At 40.2% G+C, this 17,648-nt stretch overlaps 1 protein-coding gene across 4 annotated transcripts in view; it reads left to right on the top strand.

Moving 5' to 3' along the window:
* The window catches only part of DUSP16 (dual specificity phosphatase 16), a 107,315-nt gene that overhangs the window by 61,903 nt on the left and 27,764 nt on the right, over nt 1-17,648 (top strand). For 3 of the 4 annotated variants that reach the window (XM_041736339.1, XM_041736342.1, XM_041736341.1), the window contains 2 exons: nt 429-1,023; nt 1,991-2,129. In XM_041736339.1, the coding sequence (XP_041592273.1) occupies nt 796-1,023; nt 1,991-2,129 (367 nt within the window). In that variant the 5' untranslated portion in view covers nt 429-795. The remainder of the gene's footprint in view (nt 1-428; nt 1,024-1,990; nt 2,130-17,648) is intronic. The other variant, XM_041736343.1, reaches the window with a different exon arrangement.

Raw genomic sequence — 17,648 nt, 5'->3', positions numbered from 1 at the left:
GATTTTTTTGTCCTGATCTTGTGGGCTTGCTTACCTGGTTGTAGGCTGTTGTTCTTTGTGCTCTTTTCAAGAAATTAGCAAATAAAATGAAGGAAACCCATTTGGAAAAAAAAATATTGCTTCAAGCAGCTTTTTATAGCTCTTTCAATCTCATACTATAAGCATGTAGTTCGGGCCGCAGGTCATTATAATTCATGACTATGTCTTCTTTGAGTTTTTATATTTTGATATAAAAGTGAATTATCATCAATAGGTTTCCTGAAGCCATGCCTGTTTGTCTTTTTTGTTTGTTCAAATGAAACAGTGCATCAAGTATGGAATTAGATTAATGGAGTAAATATTATGAATCATACGCTCTCTCTAATCTGATGCTTTCTTTTTTTTGACCCCATGTTTTGTTTTCTGTTTGTCTTTCTCTCTTCATGTAGGATTTTTGAGTCCAGTGTAAAGCTGTTGGAGCGAGGAGCAAAGGTAAAGAATGATGTAATGCACTGGCTGCCCCAAAGCATCTTTTGTTGTGGAATGGTTATTCCAGTCATCTCTTTATGAATCAAATGTGAGGGACTGCTTTGTGGAAGGAGTCCTTTGCAAGAGCACATCAACGGGGAAAGAGAAAGGGACATTCACTTGGAGGGCTCTTGCTGAAAATGGGTTTAACTCTCCTTTTGCCAGTCACCACCAGCCTGACCTCATACATTTTTAGTACAATGGAGTGGCTGAGCCTTTGAGTACACCACCATTACATCATCGTGGCAAATTAAAGAAGGAGGTGGGAAAAGAAGACTTATTGTTGTCATGGCCCATGAGATGATTGGAACTCAAATTGTTACTGAGAGGTTGGTGGCTCTGTTGGAAAGTGGAACAGAGAAAGTGCTGCTAATTGATAGCCGGCCATTTGTGGAATACAATACATCCCACATTTTGGAAGCCATTAATATCAACTGCTCCAAGCTTATGAAGCGAAGGTTGCAACAAGACAAAGTGTTAATTACAGAGCTCATCCAGCATTCGGCAAAACATAAGGTAAACGCTTTCTTTTTTCCTTTTTAGAATCAATAGACATCCTAGATGAGGCATCATTTTAAAACAGTCTCACTTTTAAGGGGAAAAAGTAATTTGAGGAAGTTTTGGTAGCTTTTTAAACTTTGGTACCTTAGGGATACCTCAAAGTAATTTACTAACCACACTGTCACATTAAGAATTTTTCTAAACTATATAGAAAGGTTAACTTGTTTTAATTTAGTCAAGTGCTATGTTTTCCTATTAATGGTTTGCTAAACTTTTTTTAAAAATTTAAACACCAGTAAGTGTTTTATAGTTGATAACATATTAGTAACTTAATATATAGTAATTTATACACGTATCAACAATTACTAAATTAATACATTATTCTGTGTTATTTACAATTTACTGAAAGGAAATAATTCTTTTCAAGTGCCTTGGGAAGAAAGTGGAAACTAATTATATTAGAAGTGCTATTTATTTGTGGGAAGGTACCATTGTTCAGGATTTAGGGATCTTATTTATCTTCGAGGAACGTTATTTCTGGAATTCCATAATGTTGTCTTTGTGGTAGGTAAGGCTATTTCTTTTCTTCAGGAATAAAAATGAGCTCATGTTTTAATTTTACCAAACAACTGATTTCTCTATTATGCAGAAACCCTTATAATAATGTTTAAGTTCAAGGATTGCTATGTTTATTTTACATATTTTGTTTTATGAGTTTTAGCCTTTTATAGCATTGTGTTTTAAACCAAGGAGTTTTGAGCACATCTACACAGAAATAACATCAATTTTGCCTCTTGAAAGTTGATTTTTATAAGCATTTAAACCATTTTGTATGCTAGGTTTACCCATCAGTTTTGCTGCATGTCATTTTTATTTGGATTATTAATTGAGAGAGGGAGGCAGTCACTTGCTTCAGTACCAGCGGGTTCTGGGATGATTTTTTCCAGCTTCCTTACTTAACAGCCTCACATTTGCATTACAGGTTGATATCGATTGCAGTCAGAAGGTTGTAGTTTATGATCAAAGCTCCCAAGATGTTGCCTCTCTGTCTTCTGACTGTTTTCTCACTGTACTTCTGGGTAAACTGGAGAAGAGCTTCAACTCTGTTCACCTGCTTGCAGGTAAGGCTTGGGGCAGATCTTGTGGAGATCTACCAGTAAGCGGTATTTCACAGAGAGCTCAAAGTACACTAGATCATCACCCAACGATGAGTGTACTGGGTAAACTGATTTATTGATAGCTTCTGATCAACATACCTATTCTATTTCACTTAAGTACTACCGTTCTTCCACAGTTGTCAATGTATTTTTTACTCAGCTCAGATGATTCTTCATTTGATATTTGTTAATTAGAAACGTCATGTAGATCTGTGTGCTACTTCTGGCCGGGGATTTTTCCATTCGTCTGGGATCTAAAAACATGAAATGCTCTAGCTCTTGACTCTGCTCTCAGTTCCCACCCCCTGTGACAAGAACCAGACCAGCGTCACAGTGTCACACTCATATTAACCAGTTAGAGTTAACAGCAGACTCCAGCAAATCAGCTCACTGTTCCTGGACATGATGAGCAGGGAGGGGGAGAATGTGTATAGATTATTTCTTCTAACAATTAGGGAGAGAGTTTAAATACTCATTTAACTTGAATATTTTCGTTTCGTTTCTACAACTGAAAAAGGTCTCAGTTTGCAAATACTAAGAAAGTTATTTTAAATCATTTTATATTTATGGGAAGAACTAAATATTTTATGTCTGTCTGAAAAGGGGAGCAAGTGTGTGAGTTCCATTTCATCAAATTCCAAAGCAGAGTGTTCATCCTTTGCTTCCCCTGTTTTGCAGATGTTACTAAAGCCCTTTCACTCATACAGGCTCACAGAGTGGGGGATACAGTGTGACGATGCATGGTGACCTTCAACACAGATTCTGCCACAGGAAAAGGCAAGAGGGCTTTTACAAATGTGATCTAAGAAAACAGAACATGATAGATGCTATCATTTTCACACTTGCAGTCTTTTATTGCAAGGCAGGTACTGTGAACTCAATGTCATTGGCAGTTGGTTGCTAGGAGTATAAACATTGCATTTTTCAGAGTAGGATTAATCAGTTGTTGGTGTGTTAACACTTAAACTGGGAAGGTTTTGATGAGATTTCCGTACCTCCAGTTCTCGCTCATCGGCTTTTGCTTCCAGTCTCAAAAAGCAGGCAGAGTTTTCCTCTTTCAGATCATCTACTACCACACCTTTTGCTCATGCTGTGATGCCGCCAGATCTTTCTGTTAGTATCCTTTTTTTTTTTTTTTTTTAAGATTTTATTTATTTATTCATGAGAGAGAGAGAGGCAGAGACACAGGCAGAGGGAGAAGTAGGCTCCATGCAAGGATCCCGATGTGGGACTCCATCCCAGGTCTCCAGGATCACACCCCGGGCCGAAGGCAGTGCCAAACTGCTGAACCACCTGAGCTGCCCCTCTATTAGTATCCTTAAGTGAAGCTGGCATGTCTTAGAAAGTAGCTTTCAGAGTTCTTTGAGAATGATAATATTAGGCTCTGTCTCATTGATAGGCACATTCTTTTACCGTGAGTATAACTGTGGTGAATATGATAACTATTATTGGCATTTACTGAACTAATCTGGTTTAGGAACTCCTTTCATGCTTCTTGTAGGCACTGTGAGGGCAAGGTTTTTCTTAAAGAGGGTACACCAAGATGTGCTTCACGGCAAAGGGACTATCCCACCTCCCTCTTGTTGGAGACATTTTTGCTGTGGGGGCTCTGACTTGACAGCGTGGCCAGACGCTCCTCTGTAGGAATGAGCTTGTGTTGGGTTTCTAGTACAGAAGTTTTATTTCCCGAAATATCTTTCCCCCCCTTTAACAAAGAGCTCTCCTTAGTTACGTGGGAAGGTTCTTATCAGTCATATGTCATTGTGGGAGGAGCGCTCCTTGGGCAAGGAAGAGAAAGGACTCTGATCAGCTAGATCAGCCTGAAAGTGGAATGACACACTGAATCAGAGCACCTTGACATTACCACGTCATACAGGACATGTTGCCTGGGTCCAAATGAGAGTCCTTCCAGGCAGCACCAAGAACCACCCTGAATGTATTGACAGCACCATATCCCTATCCACACTCCAGAATCCTATATATCTTTTAGTTTAGGAGGTGGCTTTGGGGACTAGATTGCCTTGTCTGGGAGTTTCTGAACAGCCAGATCTCTTATGATACCCAAGAGAGGGTTCTGGATGGTTGAAAGCCTCCCTCCCAATCACCCAGAAATTCCAATTTCCAATTGGAAATTCCCTTGTCTACACCTCGGAGTAGACAGAAAAATGGCATAAGTGGAAGAGAATGCCAGGGAAGTTATAGCCATCCATACTTGGTAGCCTGTTTTGTTGCCAAGGCCCAGCTGCTCATAGGATATTCCACAGATGGGAGACAGAAGGACATAATGACAGGTGTTTCTTCAATATTTTGTTTATGGGGGGAATAACTGTGGAAAAGCACACCAGCTTCTCCCAGGTGCTACAGAAAATAACAAGATAACTGGAGACAGTTTTCACTACAAACTGTCTGCGTTACTTTCAGCAGTTGGATATGGTTGTCCATCCTCAGGTGAATGTGGTAATAGATGCGGTGGTTTCTTAGAGTGATTCCTCCTTGGGTTAGAGCTTTCAGCTACTCTGACATTATTCAGGACGAAAGTATCAGATGTGAGATAGTTTTTATGGTCGTTAGATATGGAAGTAAAAAAATTGTGGCCTGAATTCCATTCACATTCTCGGGCAACCTTGCCTGGGGAAAAATGACTTTGGAGAAGGGGAACAGAAAGACATCACCAGGGAACTGATAGAAGAAATATTTTAATGAGCTATCTCCCTCCAACAAGAGGAGACCCATATCTACCTATAGGACATAGTTTTATGGACATAAAGAAATGCAGGGTTTTACTGAAGGAAGCAGGGACTGGGTTTGGGGGAGCTATACTGGAATGGGCTTGATTCCTTAAAACAGTGCAGGTCCTGTTTGGGGATGGGGCTAGCCTATAACACTTGCTTCCACCAGGTGACCAGCTTTCCCGAACTCTTCTAAGCCCAGTCAGTATTCCCAACAAAATGATTAATTTAATAGCCATATATTATCTTTAATTATTATCTAAAAATCTTATTTAAATCTTACTATTTATCTTTTCATTTATTAGCTTAACTTCCTACCAGATTCTCTTTTTCAACTTTGTGTCCCCTGTAAGGCCCAGCACTTCTTAAGATCTCAGTAAATATTTGATATCTAAATTAGCTTACATCGGGTTTGTCCGATTTATATTTCATGTGATTCATTTTATTAGTGTAAAACATAAATAATTAAACAGTGATGAAACTAACCTGAAAGTGTAGTGAAAACTTTGAGATTGTTTTGAACTAAGTGATCTACAAAGTATATTCATTCAGAACAAACATATAGCTGTTAATAGGAAAAGTGTCTAATATAAAAATGTCTTAAGAGCTAATAAAAATACTGCTATGAAATAGGATGAATCTTTTTTTTTTTTAAGATTTTATTTATTTATTCATGAGAGACACAGAGAGAGAGATAGATACAGAGGCGTAGGGAGAAGCAGGCTCCATGTAGGGGGCCCGATGTGGGACTCGATCCTGGGATTCCAGGATCACGCCCTGGGCTGAAGGCGGCACTAAACTGCTGAGCCACCTGGGCTGCCCCGAAATAGGATGAATCTTATGTGATCCTTAAATACTGAACTTTGATAAAAAGCTAACAGCTCTAGAGATCTAGCTCTACTTATAGGAAGATACATGTCCATGAGTCCACATAAACTGAGAATGGTTGTGATAATTTATATTTATATATATATATATATACAGACACATATATATATATATATATTCTTAAAGGTGAATATACATTGATATTCTTTTTAGCCATTAGGAAGCCTCCCAATAACCAGGCTGAGCCAAACCATATAGCATCGTTTCACCCCCAGGGGAGTAAAGGGTTTAATTACCAGTAGCAGCCTCATCTGAGGAAGAAAGAATGAATTTGGATCCCTTTGGGAAGATGTCCATCATCGTTGTTGGATAGGTGATGACAAAACCACCTTTTTCATTTTTTTTTCAGTTTTGAAATCCGTTTTTAAATAAGTACAGACTAAAAAGCCATGTATCTTCCCACAGCCATCTATAAAAACAAGACTTAAGAATTTGAATTAATGGAGTGATGGAATGGATGACATAAACATTTGTTTCACAAAAATAATCATAACAGAGTATCCTGGTTGTGAGCCTTGTTGGTTTAGTTGATGCATGTAAAACCTCTGTATCAGCTGTCTTCTTTTAAAAGCTGTTATCCAGGGCACCTGGGTGGCTCAGTTGGTTAAGTGTCTGCCTTTGGCTCAGGTCATGATCCCAGAGTCCTGGGATCAAGCCTTGCATTGGGCTTCCCACTCAGAGAGGAGTCTCCTCCCTCTCCCTCTGACCCTCCCCCATCCCACTCTTGCACTCTCTCTCTCTCTCTGCTCTCCCCCCCTCCTCTCAAACAAATAAATAAAATCTTTTAAAAAATTTTAAAAGCTGTTCTCAATCTGAGTTAGAAAACAAATAGTTGCCACCATTGACTTACTGATTAACTTCTTTGGTCTTGGTAATGTTCAGAAAACTAGTTCTCTTTAAAAAATAATCTTGTTTCTTGGCCTTAACTTATTCATTGTGTACCACTTTATTCTACTTGCCTTTCTCTATTATATTTCTTAGGGTTCCAGATTGCACATAAATCTAAAAGAGAAAAGGAAAAATACCAAAGTTGGACTTTTACTTCTTGCCAAAACAGAGAAAAGAGAATAGATGGGTCATTAGAAGAAATAAAGATCAACTTACAGATGAGAAATACTGTTCTGTTATTTCCCTCTCTTTCCTCACTTTTGTGTTCTAGGTAAAAGCAAAAAGGACCCATAGCAGTTTATTAAGTCTGCAGCACTCGTTTCTCTCCTGTGATGAGGCACAGGATAACTAGCCCTACAGCAAAACACCACATATGACACACTTCAGCCCTTTCATTGGCAGATGAGGAAAATCACAGAGCCCTGAGCGACTCTCCCACGCTCTCACTCCCACCATGTACCCAAGGCCCTTATCCACAATAATTCCAGAGTCTTCTGGAATTTCATCAGGAGGTTGGACTGAAAGCTCTTCCTGTGGTAGCTCTTTCTCAGACTCTGCGGATTTCAAAGTCGTACTCACATTTTATGGAATGAAGCAATGTATGAAAATATATGTAAAAAGTTTTAAAGCATTAAGTTATTTCAGCGGGAGGTGATCATCAAATAAAAGTCCAATTCTTCTGTGCTGAAGGATAGTTCTGAATAATGATAGAAGATACCATTTATTAAGCATTTACTGTTAGGTGCAATGTTAGCAAAGTACTTTTATAAACATTTTGTCTCCGAACCATAGCTATAGTCTTGGTCTTGTATTAATGTTTGCTATGATTAAAAGCCAAATACATGGTTTTTTTTTTGTTTTGAGTTACATGTGCTAGTCTATTTAGAACTAGGAGTGAGTAAAAATGTATTTGACTCTTTATACTTTTTCAAATTGACAGGTATCTAGATCCAGTCAGTAGATCTTTGTAATAAACAGAGCTTTGGTTTAGTGGAATCAATTACTGTCCTTCCTAATGGAAGTAGAGTGGAACCCCACTTTGCTGGTTACAGATTTTGCTGTGCACGCTGTTGCTACCATCACTTCTGTTACCTAGTTTGACATTTCTCCTGTCCTTTTGTCTAGAGAAGGGAATCTTCAGTCATTCCATTTCAAATCTTGCAGTAGTTGGTAAAGACGAAGGAAATTAATGGATTTCAGTCAGAGTACTGTGGTTACTCAGGAATTGGCCGTTGGCTTGAAAGAGCGGCTGTGACTGATGGCCTGTAAAAGACTACAAGCAGTTGCCCCTGAGCTTCGGCTTGCATGGGTCTTGCAGGCTGAATCCTCTTTCTCTGATTGCTCCCTGCCAGTGTGGTGAGCCAGTTTACATGGCTCCTGGCTCCAGGGGCCTAAGACACGACTGTGGCCTATGTCTTTTTAAAAAATGGACTGTAGACCAGACTATAGTTTCTTGGTTCCTCATCCTGATCCCCTGCACAAGCCCATGGACAGTAGCCTTGATGACACCAATGGCCTCAGCCCTCCCTTGCCTGAGTCATGTCACCTGTGCACTCTGGAGAAGTGCCAGGTCTAGGACTTTCCATCTTGGCTCCTTCTTAAGGTTTCGTGGACACTTTCGTGGTTGGGCCCTGGCTGAGCTACCAGAAAAGCAAAAAGCTTGGCTCAGCCCTGGAGAACCTAGTGATCAATTTGGGGAAATGTGCCTAAAGTGGACCAAAGAGAGGAGCATATGCTCATGCGCTGTACTGTGTGATACAGTGCAGAGGGTGATGGGTTGTCATCTGCAGAGGTTGGGGAAGATTTTACAACAGCAGTGGGATTCTAACTGAACTTGGAAGATGAGTAAGATTTGGTGGGAGATGGGCCTTGGCATTCTGACTGTGGGGGAGAAACATGATTCAAAAATGTCAGGACTAAACTTCGATTTTCGGGGGGCAATGGGAGGGTACTAGAGTGGATTTCTTTTGCAAAGGGAAGAAGTGGGAACTGAGGAGAAATGAAATCAAATTATGCAAGCCCTTTAAACTATGCCAGCCCTTTAAACTCGAAGGACAAATTTATGAGCCATTGGGGATCTGGCTGCAGTCCCCACCACTTCTCAGTCCCCAGGTCATCCTCTGAGCTCACAGGGTGTCTGCTCTCCTCTTCTGCCAGCAACCGAGTCAAACCAAGATCATCCCTGTCCCTCCGGGTGCTCCAGGAGCCTCTTAACTGGTCTTTTCTTACCCTCTGCCTTGACACCTACAATCCATTGCTCACATTGGAGCCAAAGTGGTATTTCTATTTTATATTTTAACATAATCCAGATTATATAATTCCCTGGTCTCATACACATCATTGTTTTTCAGATAAGTTCTTAGATCCTTAACTGACTTACAAGGCCCTGTGGCTGGCTCCTGCCTACCTCTCTGGCTTCATCGCAGGCCGCTTAAGTCCTCAATTTCTTTCAGCTCAGTAGGCCCCATGCCGGTTGCTGCAGACCTGTGGCATCAGTGTCTCTGGGCCTTCACAGGCCCTCTGCTCATGTCCTCTACTTACTCATTCTCATGTCTCCTGGGTTCAGTGTAGTCGTTAAGCCTTCCCTAACTACCGGGCAAAGTTGGTTTTCTCTGTTACATACACCCCTTTGGCCACCTACCTATAATTAGTTAATTATTTGTCTAATTATTTAGTCAACATTTGTCCCACTAAACTGTCTATTCCAGAGAGGGCCTCTATTTTGATCACCAGTGCCCCCATTACTAGTGCTGTGTCCTGCTCATAGTAGGTGTTCATTAAATGTCTCTTTGACCTTCTATGTGATGCCAGTGGTTTCTAGTTGTTTGGGTGACTGAATAGGTAGCCCTTTCTTCCTCACTGCATTGTGAAGTCTCCAGGAAAGCACTGCAGTTGACCAGGGAGGACTGTTGATAGAGTGGAATATATAGAAGTGGCCTATGAAAGAGCCTACTACAAGGTAGATCAGAAAGCTTTGAGCTGCATGTAGAAAGTCCTGAGAGATGAGTTATATGGTGATTCACGGACAGTTTACAAGTTAGTCAAGTTTGATGTTTAAGAGTCATTCTCTAGAGACTAGACTCATACCCCTTTTCCTCTTGACTCATAGTTATCTCCTGATTAATAATCTCATTTCACCAAGCCCTTTGATGATCGCTGTAGACCTGTCCAACAGCCACTTCGTTCTCATCTGTCCTAATTGTAGTTGGTCAGATTAGTTTCCTAAGGGATGTGCCCTGATTCCCTGAGCCCTGGGGGTATTATTGGACCTTCCAGGTCATGGAATTCTGAGCCCTGGGGGTGTTATCAGGTTCTCCAGATCACATGGTGTTCTGAGCCACTTAGGGACATCTGAAAAAATTTCTCTCTCCATGTTTCATGTAAAGTCAGAAGCACAGTGAAGATTCATTGTTGCTTTTCGTTGACCAAAGTAGCATTCACCAATTCTACCTTTATTCCTTTAGCAGAAAAAATGTTTTTCTTGCCCTGTGCTGCCTCTCACACCCTGAGAGTCTTCTAGGGCATTGTGGTCTAGGAATAGGAAGCAGATTCTGGGCCCCCACCCATGCCAACATAGCTTTAGGCTTTGAATGGAATCAGGAAATCCTTTTGAACACCAAAAATATACAAGACTTATGTCCATCAACAGCTATTCATTGTAACAAGGAAGGATTCAGTAAACATTTATTGAATTTCAGTTATGTGCCAAGCACTGTGCTAAATGCTGAGGGGATTACAAAGGGGCACGAGACATAATTCTTATCCACAAGCATAATTCTTATCACAATGTATTATAACTGGAGAAATAGAGGTCACAACACACACACAAAGGTAATTTACAGTTACCAAATCAATGGCAATAGTTATTGCCAGATAGCTGCCATAAATTTTATGGAAGTTCTAAGTTGGCAAGATCATATATAGATACACTGGTCAGGACACTTTTTTTAAAAGATTTATTTATTTTGGAGAGAACCTATGTGAGCAGGGGGAGGGGCAGAGTGAGAGAGAAGGGAATCCTCAAGCAGACTCTCCGCTGAGCAGCACAGAGCCTGACAGGGGGCTTGATCCCAAGACTCTTAGATCATGACCTGAACCAAAATCAAGAGTTGGCCACTTAACTGATTGAACTACCCAGGTGCCCCAGAAAGATTTTTTTTTTTTTAATGTGAGAGAAATGTATTGAAACTATCAGAGAGCAACTCAGTAAGGGAAGATAGAATTGTGAAATTTGCTTCTGGGACTTAGCCCCCAGCACCGACTGGAGACCCCTGGCCAGTTCTCCAGATCTCTGAGTGTCTGTGGCTGCCACTGGTATCACCTGTGTGTTTAGAAGTTTTTGTTTGTTTGTTTGCTTTTTTTTTTTTTTTTTTTTTTTTTTATTTATGATAGTCACACAGAGGGAGAGAGAGAGGCAGAGACACAGGCAGAGGGAGAAGCAGGCTCCATGCACTGGGAGCCCGATGTGGGATTCGATCCCGGGTCTCCAGGATCGCGCCCTGGGCCAAAGGCAGGCGCCAAACCGCTGCGCCACCCAGGGATCCCATGTTTGTTTGCTTTTTAAAGATTTTATTTACTTATTCGTGAGAGAGACACGGAGAGAGGCAGAGACATAGGTAGAGGGAGAAGTCGGCTCCCTGCAGGGAGCCTGCTGTGGGACTCGATCCCAGGATCCTGAGATCATGACCTGAGCCAAAGGCAGACACAACCACTGAGCCACCTAGGCGCCCCTCTTTAGAAGGTTTTTGATGTAAAATATATTTTATTGATTATGGTAAAAAAAAAAATCTTTGGAATATATTTCTGTAGAAGAGGTATGACTTGTGCTTGCGTGTGGCTTAGGAGGAAATACAAAATGGATTGGAAGAGAGATTAAATTACCAAAGGCTCAAGATTGGAAAGCACAGGTTGTGTCAGGAAAACAGAAGGACCGATATTCCCTTTCCATGTAGGGTGATGGCATGGAAAAGCAGGTAGGACAGTGGGTTGGGATTAGATTAGGAAGGATCTTGAATGCCTGGCTCAATTTTTTTTTTATGCTGTGGGTATTTGAGAGCAGAGACTACCTCAGAACTTTGTTTTAGGATGTTTAATCTGGCAGCAGAGAGGACATGAGTGGGGAAAAGAACAAGTGGATCAGAGAGCTGTTTTATTTAATTTATGTAAGAATGAGATATGAAGGTCCTGGAGTTAGGGGGGGGTAGCAGGAGAATGGAAAGGCAGGACATATAGAAGAGACGTAAAGGAAAGTCAGTGGATGTTGCCCAGCTAACTGGGAGGATGGGGCTACTGTGGATGGGGATGTGGAAGGAAAGAGGAGGCTTTGACTTTATTTTAAATATGTCAGTTTATTTTTAAAATTTTTATTTTTTGTTTTATTTTATTTAAAAATTATTTTATTTTTAAAAATTTTAAAAATGTCAGTACGTCTCTTGAGAAAATGACCTAAGGTAGTTGAAAGTGTTAGATTGGATTTTAGAGCATCAAACAGTACAAGCTTGGAGATCTTTGATTTTCAGGTGAAATGAGCAAGTGTGTTCTCTTTAGTAACCTTCCCTTCCATGCTGATGGTAGTAGGGGTCTCAGATTATTCTTTCTTGGGGAGTCCCCTGACACTGTTCCATTGCCCTCTTCACATCTTACTGTAGGACCTAATGGGGCTGCCTCTGTGAATCTGGCTCCCATCTTACAGAACTTGATTTTATTCAGGAAGTGGTGGATTCTGGCCATATTCCTTTTGTTTGGTTATTCTGGTTGCACTCTTTAGAATTATCTTTGTTTGAGGACATTTATTAAGGGTTCTGGCTATGTGTTGTGGGTATTTCAAGAGGAGGAGTTTCTGGATGTAGCTCCATGTTCCAAATCGGAAAGATCAGTAAAATAGCTATCACTCTACATCTTCTGAGGATTCTTTGCTAAACATTTCTGGATTTTGCTAATTGTCCAGGTAATATTATTTTGAGGAATAGTAAAACCGAGACATTCTGAAGCACAAGAAATTCATTATTGTATGTAGTATGTGGTGGGGTTTTTTAAATGCTAGAACTTTGGAACTTTAAAATCTGTTTTGTTGTCTAGGGGATAACTGTATTAATCCAAAAATGATATGAGTTAGAATTTCTCCTTCCCTGACTGTGCCAGGTGATAGAGTTGTTTAAAACAGAGTGAGCTTTTTTGAAGGTGTCATTTATAGGAAAAGTTTATGAGGCATAGGCTACTTCTCAGGCTCCCTGGATGGTCTCCACAGAAGTGCCTGTCTGTCTGCTTTCCTCTTGTTCTGTGCTCCAATAGATAAGGAGCGGATGGAATAGGAGCTTGAAGTTGGTGCTTTATGATATTGGGGATTTTTCTCATCAGTGCTGCTCAACGGAGATTGGCTGAAAAGGCAACGGTGGAATGCTGCTAAAGTTGTTGAGAAAAATATCCCATGCTCTCTACCCACCGAGAAATGATTTATCAAACGTGTGGGTTGGCTTACCTGGACCAGCCTATCTACATTGGGTAGTACAGCTACTTATATATATATTTGCTTTCTCTAGGGGCACGAATTATGGTGCCTTCATTTTTGTTTCATTTTATTTTATTTTATTTGTATTTTTTTATTGGAGTTCGATTTGCCAACATATAGCATAACACCCAGTGCTCATCCCTTCAAGTCTCCCCCTCAGTGTCTGTCACCCAGTCATCCCAACTCCCCGCCCACCTCCTTTTCCACCACCCCTTGTTCGTTTCCCAGAGTTATGTGTCTCTCATGTTTTGTCATTTTCTTTAACTAGTTTCAACTCTCCCATGTATACAGTCCACTGACCTTGGAAGAATTGCAACCATGCTTGAGTCTTTTTGTAAGCCTAGAGAACAAAGTTGCCTGAATCAGTCACTTCCCTGGGAAACGAAATGTACATCTGCTGTGAAATAACATTTCAACAATTGAAATATACAAGTTAGCAATTCAGTTTTTTTTTAAAGATTTTATTTATTTATTCATGAGAGAGAGGGAGGGAGAGAGAGAGAGAGAGAGAGGCAGAGACACAGGCAGAGGGAGAAGCAGGCTCCATGCAGGGAGCCTGATGCGGGACTTGATCCCGGGACTCTAGGATCATGCCCTGGGCCAAAGGCAGGCACTAAACTGCTGAGCCACCCAGGGATCCCCAAGCAATTCAGTTTTTAATATTAGGGTTGTCTCCTTTGTGCAATAGCAAAGTAGCAGATTTTATTTTCAGGATGGAGAGAACTCTTCTCTACAGGTGAGGTGTATTTCTGAAATCCTTCACATGCACTCTGGAAGAAGTAAGTGAATGGGTTGTATTATGTCACAAAAAGGGAATCTTTGTTTTAACAAAGGTTAAACTGCATGAAAACTATATTTAAAAACTATGAGATTGTATAAACCATGTAAAAATGATTTAATATGAAAAATTAATTTGCATTAACTCTTTAGAAACATGTCTTTCATAAAGTCGAGCTTAAATACTATTTCTGTATAGAGCTATGGAATCCATTCACAACGTGAGAGGGGGCAGCCTTTAATTCTCTCTCAGCTCTGCGTGGCTCTGTGGGACATCTTTTTGAACTGAAGCATAAGTGGTGAAGTCCTGTGTTTCTCCCTGTGAGAACTATCTTTAAAGTAACAGAATTGACATTTATCTTTAGTTTGACTGAAAGGTTAGGGAATCCGTTTTTAGAATTTGAGACTTTCAATATTTATTTCACATCACTAAGCTGTAATAAAGTGCTACAGCTTTGTTTATTACAAATATTCCTTTTTAAGAAAAATCACTATGATTCATAGCTGGTTGCAAGAATCAGAGAAAAGAGTAACTAATTAGAATGTTTAGTACAGTTGTTTTATGTATTTTATTTTACTTGGGAGGTTTTTTCCCCCCCAAAAAAATTAAATAGTGGTTCACATTGGCTTTTACAGAAAATGGTATTTGTGACTGGAATTGTAAAGAGGGTGCTCTGAAGGAGAATAAAATGATATATAAGTTATGAATGACTATGTACCAAACATTTTCCGTGTTCAAAGTAATATATGTTTTTTTGTCTATAAGCATACGTTCTGTTCTGTTGGTTGGGTTTGTGGAAGACCAACAGAAATTGTAGTTTGTCTATCCAAATCTGTAAAGGCCAAAGGTGTCTGCAGGGTCTACCTACTGGTTCTCTCATCTGTATTTCTCTGTGGGCCAGGCATGTCTGCATACACGTCTTCCTTCCTCTTGAAAACACTTCAGTAAGGAGAAGAGTGGATACCACCATTCCTAAATTCAGGTCTACCTTTGGGGAGCTTGTATGGATTATATTACTTTGCATTTTCTACATTCCCAGATGACAGCATAAAATCTAGGGATAGGAGAAACATGGTGAGATTGGATGGTGAGTTAAATCCTTGAACAACTTTAAAAGTATTCAAAACATTTTCAACAAAGGATAATGAACTGATTTGTGTCTTCTTGTAATGGAATCTAACACAGAGTCTAGGGGACAGTGGAGGGTTATGACAGGGCAGATAAGATGACTGTTCTGTATCTGTCAGCCATTTGTATCAAAAAGTTTACATAGATGAATTATGCTTCTTGTTAGATCTGTTTTGTAAGAGGAAGAAGGACGTTTTAGACATATTTCAAAACTGAGTTGCTGATGAAGCCACAGATAGTTTTTCAAGAGTTCGGGGAAATCAGGCAGTGTCTCATCTGTTGCTAATTAATGAAATGAAACTGGGGTCACTAGAGTACAACAATGAATGAAAGGTCAGTGAATGGAAAAAACTGTCAATGAAGGAGGGTGTTAGCAGAGTGGAACATTGTCCTAGATAAAGATCAGGGAAAATGTACTCTTTGGCTGAGGTAGTGTTTTCTGGAAGTGAGTAGGAGCCATAGTTTGGGACATTTCAGTCCAGAGTGAGCACTAAATGAATGTTCTCATTTCAACGAAATCTTAAATATTTTAAGGCAATTCAGGTTTGTGCCAGAGATTAGTTGAAAAGATAGGTAAGAAAGAAGTTTCTTTTTGTTTTATAATGTGTTCTGCAGTGTCATTGCTGTTTTGTTTGGCTTTTTGGTTTTGTTTTGAGGTTAAAAACTGGTTTCTTTCTCTCACTTATTTCTATTCTCTAGAATTTTCTAGAGCCACACTCACTTTTGAGATCCCCCTGAAGTGAAAGTGATGTGGGATCCGTAGTACAGATAAAACTGACCTCAAACAGCTCAAACAGTGGAGGCTGCTGGCGCTGTTGATGATTGTTGCCAAATTGTATCCCCTCTGAGAGTTGCTTTGTGGAGGAGGCCTGAAAAGTGCTCAAGACAGCTTCAGCCTCACCACATCTTGCACACTGTGATCATGAACAAACCCGTGACTGTATTTATATTTTAACTAGTTCATCTATCAGTGCTGTTATTGGTTTCATGTGAAATGAGTACATTTAGTCTCTTGTGTCTCTCTTGTCATGTCCACCCTTCTTCCCTTTTTTCTCCCTCAGTGAAGCATTTGAACTCTATGGCTTTGGGGAAGCAAGGCTCTGCCATCAGTTTGGGAGAAGTACGTGGCCATTTTTAGTCTGGTATTGAGACTCATAGCTAGTGAGGGTCGCTCGCAGCTAGTGAGGGCAAGACCCAGTAGAAATCAGCAAGGCTGCCCCTGCATCCTGAGAAGGAGTTAATCCTGCAGTATTTGGAGAAGTGATACAGCACAGTGATTGACAGTACAATCTCTAGGGGAGACTGCTGGCATGCATGTCCCAGTTCTGCCAATTACTACTCTATGTCTTTTTGAACCTTTATTTTCCTATCTGTAAAATGGGGATAATAAGAATAGCACTCACCTCCTACTCATAAAGATGGAATAAATATTTATAAAGTGCTTAGAGCAATGTTTTTCACTTAGTAAATGTTAGGTAATTCTTTGGCTACTTATATTAGTCGTATATCTGACTACTTATAAATGTAAAATTGAATTCAAGTGGAGTTTCCTTGGATTGTTTCTCTTTTCTCTGCAAATGTTTACTGGAAGATTGTTCTTTTGGATTTAAATGAGAGGCTGTTAGATGAACTTTTTTGGAGTCAAGATAGGGGGGAAAAAACAAAAATAAAACCTGAGAACAGTTCTTTGTAGAAACACCAGAACCACCAAAGTTAGTAGAAGCTAACATTTAAACTCGTACAATTAAATTACAGTCACAATAGTGCCTGTAGGGTATTCTGGTTGGGTAGGTATGAGATAGGCAAAGTATGGTGAGACCCTTTAACACTTAGTGTTAGAAGAAATACTTTGGGGGGGAATATAACTGTATTATGCAATTAGACTGAAAGGGAACAGAACACTAGTAGAACTAAAATAATAAATCCTGATCATCAGTGACACTCCTATACATATGCCATCATAGGCTGCCCCTTTCTAGGGATTGTTCTGCTCATGGGTGTAGGAATTCTGACAGACTCCATTTCAGGACTCGCAATGGTCCTAGTATATAGCGTTTCCTTAAGTTGAGTTGTCCTAGCTATTAGTAGATTTTAAAGGGGAAAATAGATTTTAGAGGGTAGTCCATGGTCAAATAAGTTTGGGAAACTTATTTGAGTTAAACTTGTTTTCTTGGATATACTTTTTGGAGCCTTTAATATTATGAGGCTTTAATATTGTGAGTATCCCAGGGAGAGGTGATACACAGTCCTTCTCTTACTTTTTGAAACTGATACCTCGTCTGTCAACTTCCTGCCGGACCCCAGTGCTTCAGAGCACACTTTGGGAAATGTAACCTTAGAAGCATTGCTTTTTTCATTTTGTGTCTGGTGAATCCTAACAAGATGTAGCTGAACAGGGATGCCTGGGTGGCTCAGTGGTTGAGCATCTGCCTTTGGCTCAGGACATGGTCCTGGGGTCCTGGGATCTGGATCCTGGGATCGAGTCCCATGTCAGGCTCCCTACAGGATGCCTGCTTCTCCCTCTGCCTATGTCTCTGCCTCTCTCTCTGTGTCTCTCATGAATA

This window comes from Vulpes lagopus, chromosome 21, assembly GCF_018345385.1.
Source record: "Vulpes lagopus strain Blue_001 chromosome 21, ASM1834538v1, whole genome shotgun sequence".
Lineage (NCBI taxonomy): Eukaryota > Metazoa > Chordata > Mammalia > Carnivora > Canidae > Vulpes > Vulpes lagopus.
Note: the sequence above shows the minus strand (reverse complement) of the source record. Positions and strands in the feature narration are given on the sequence as shown.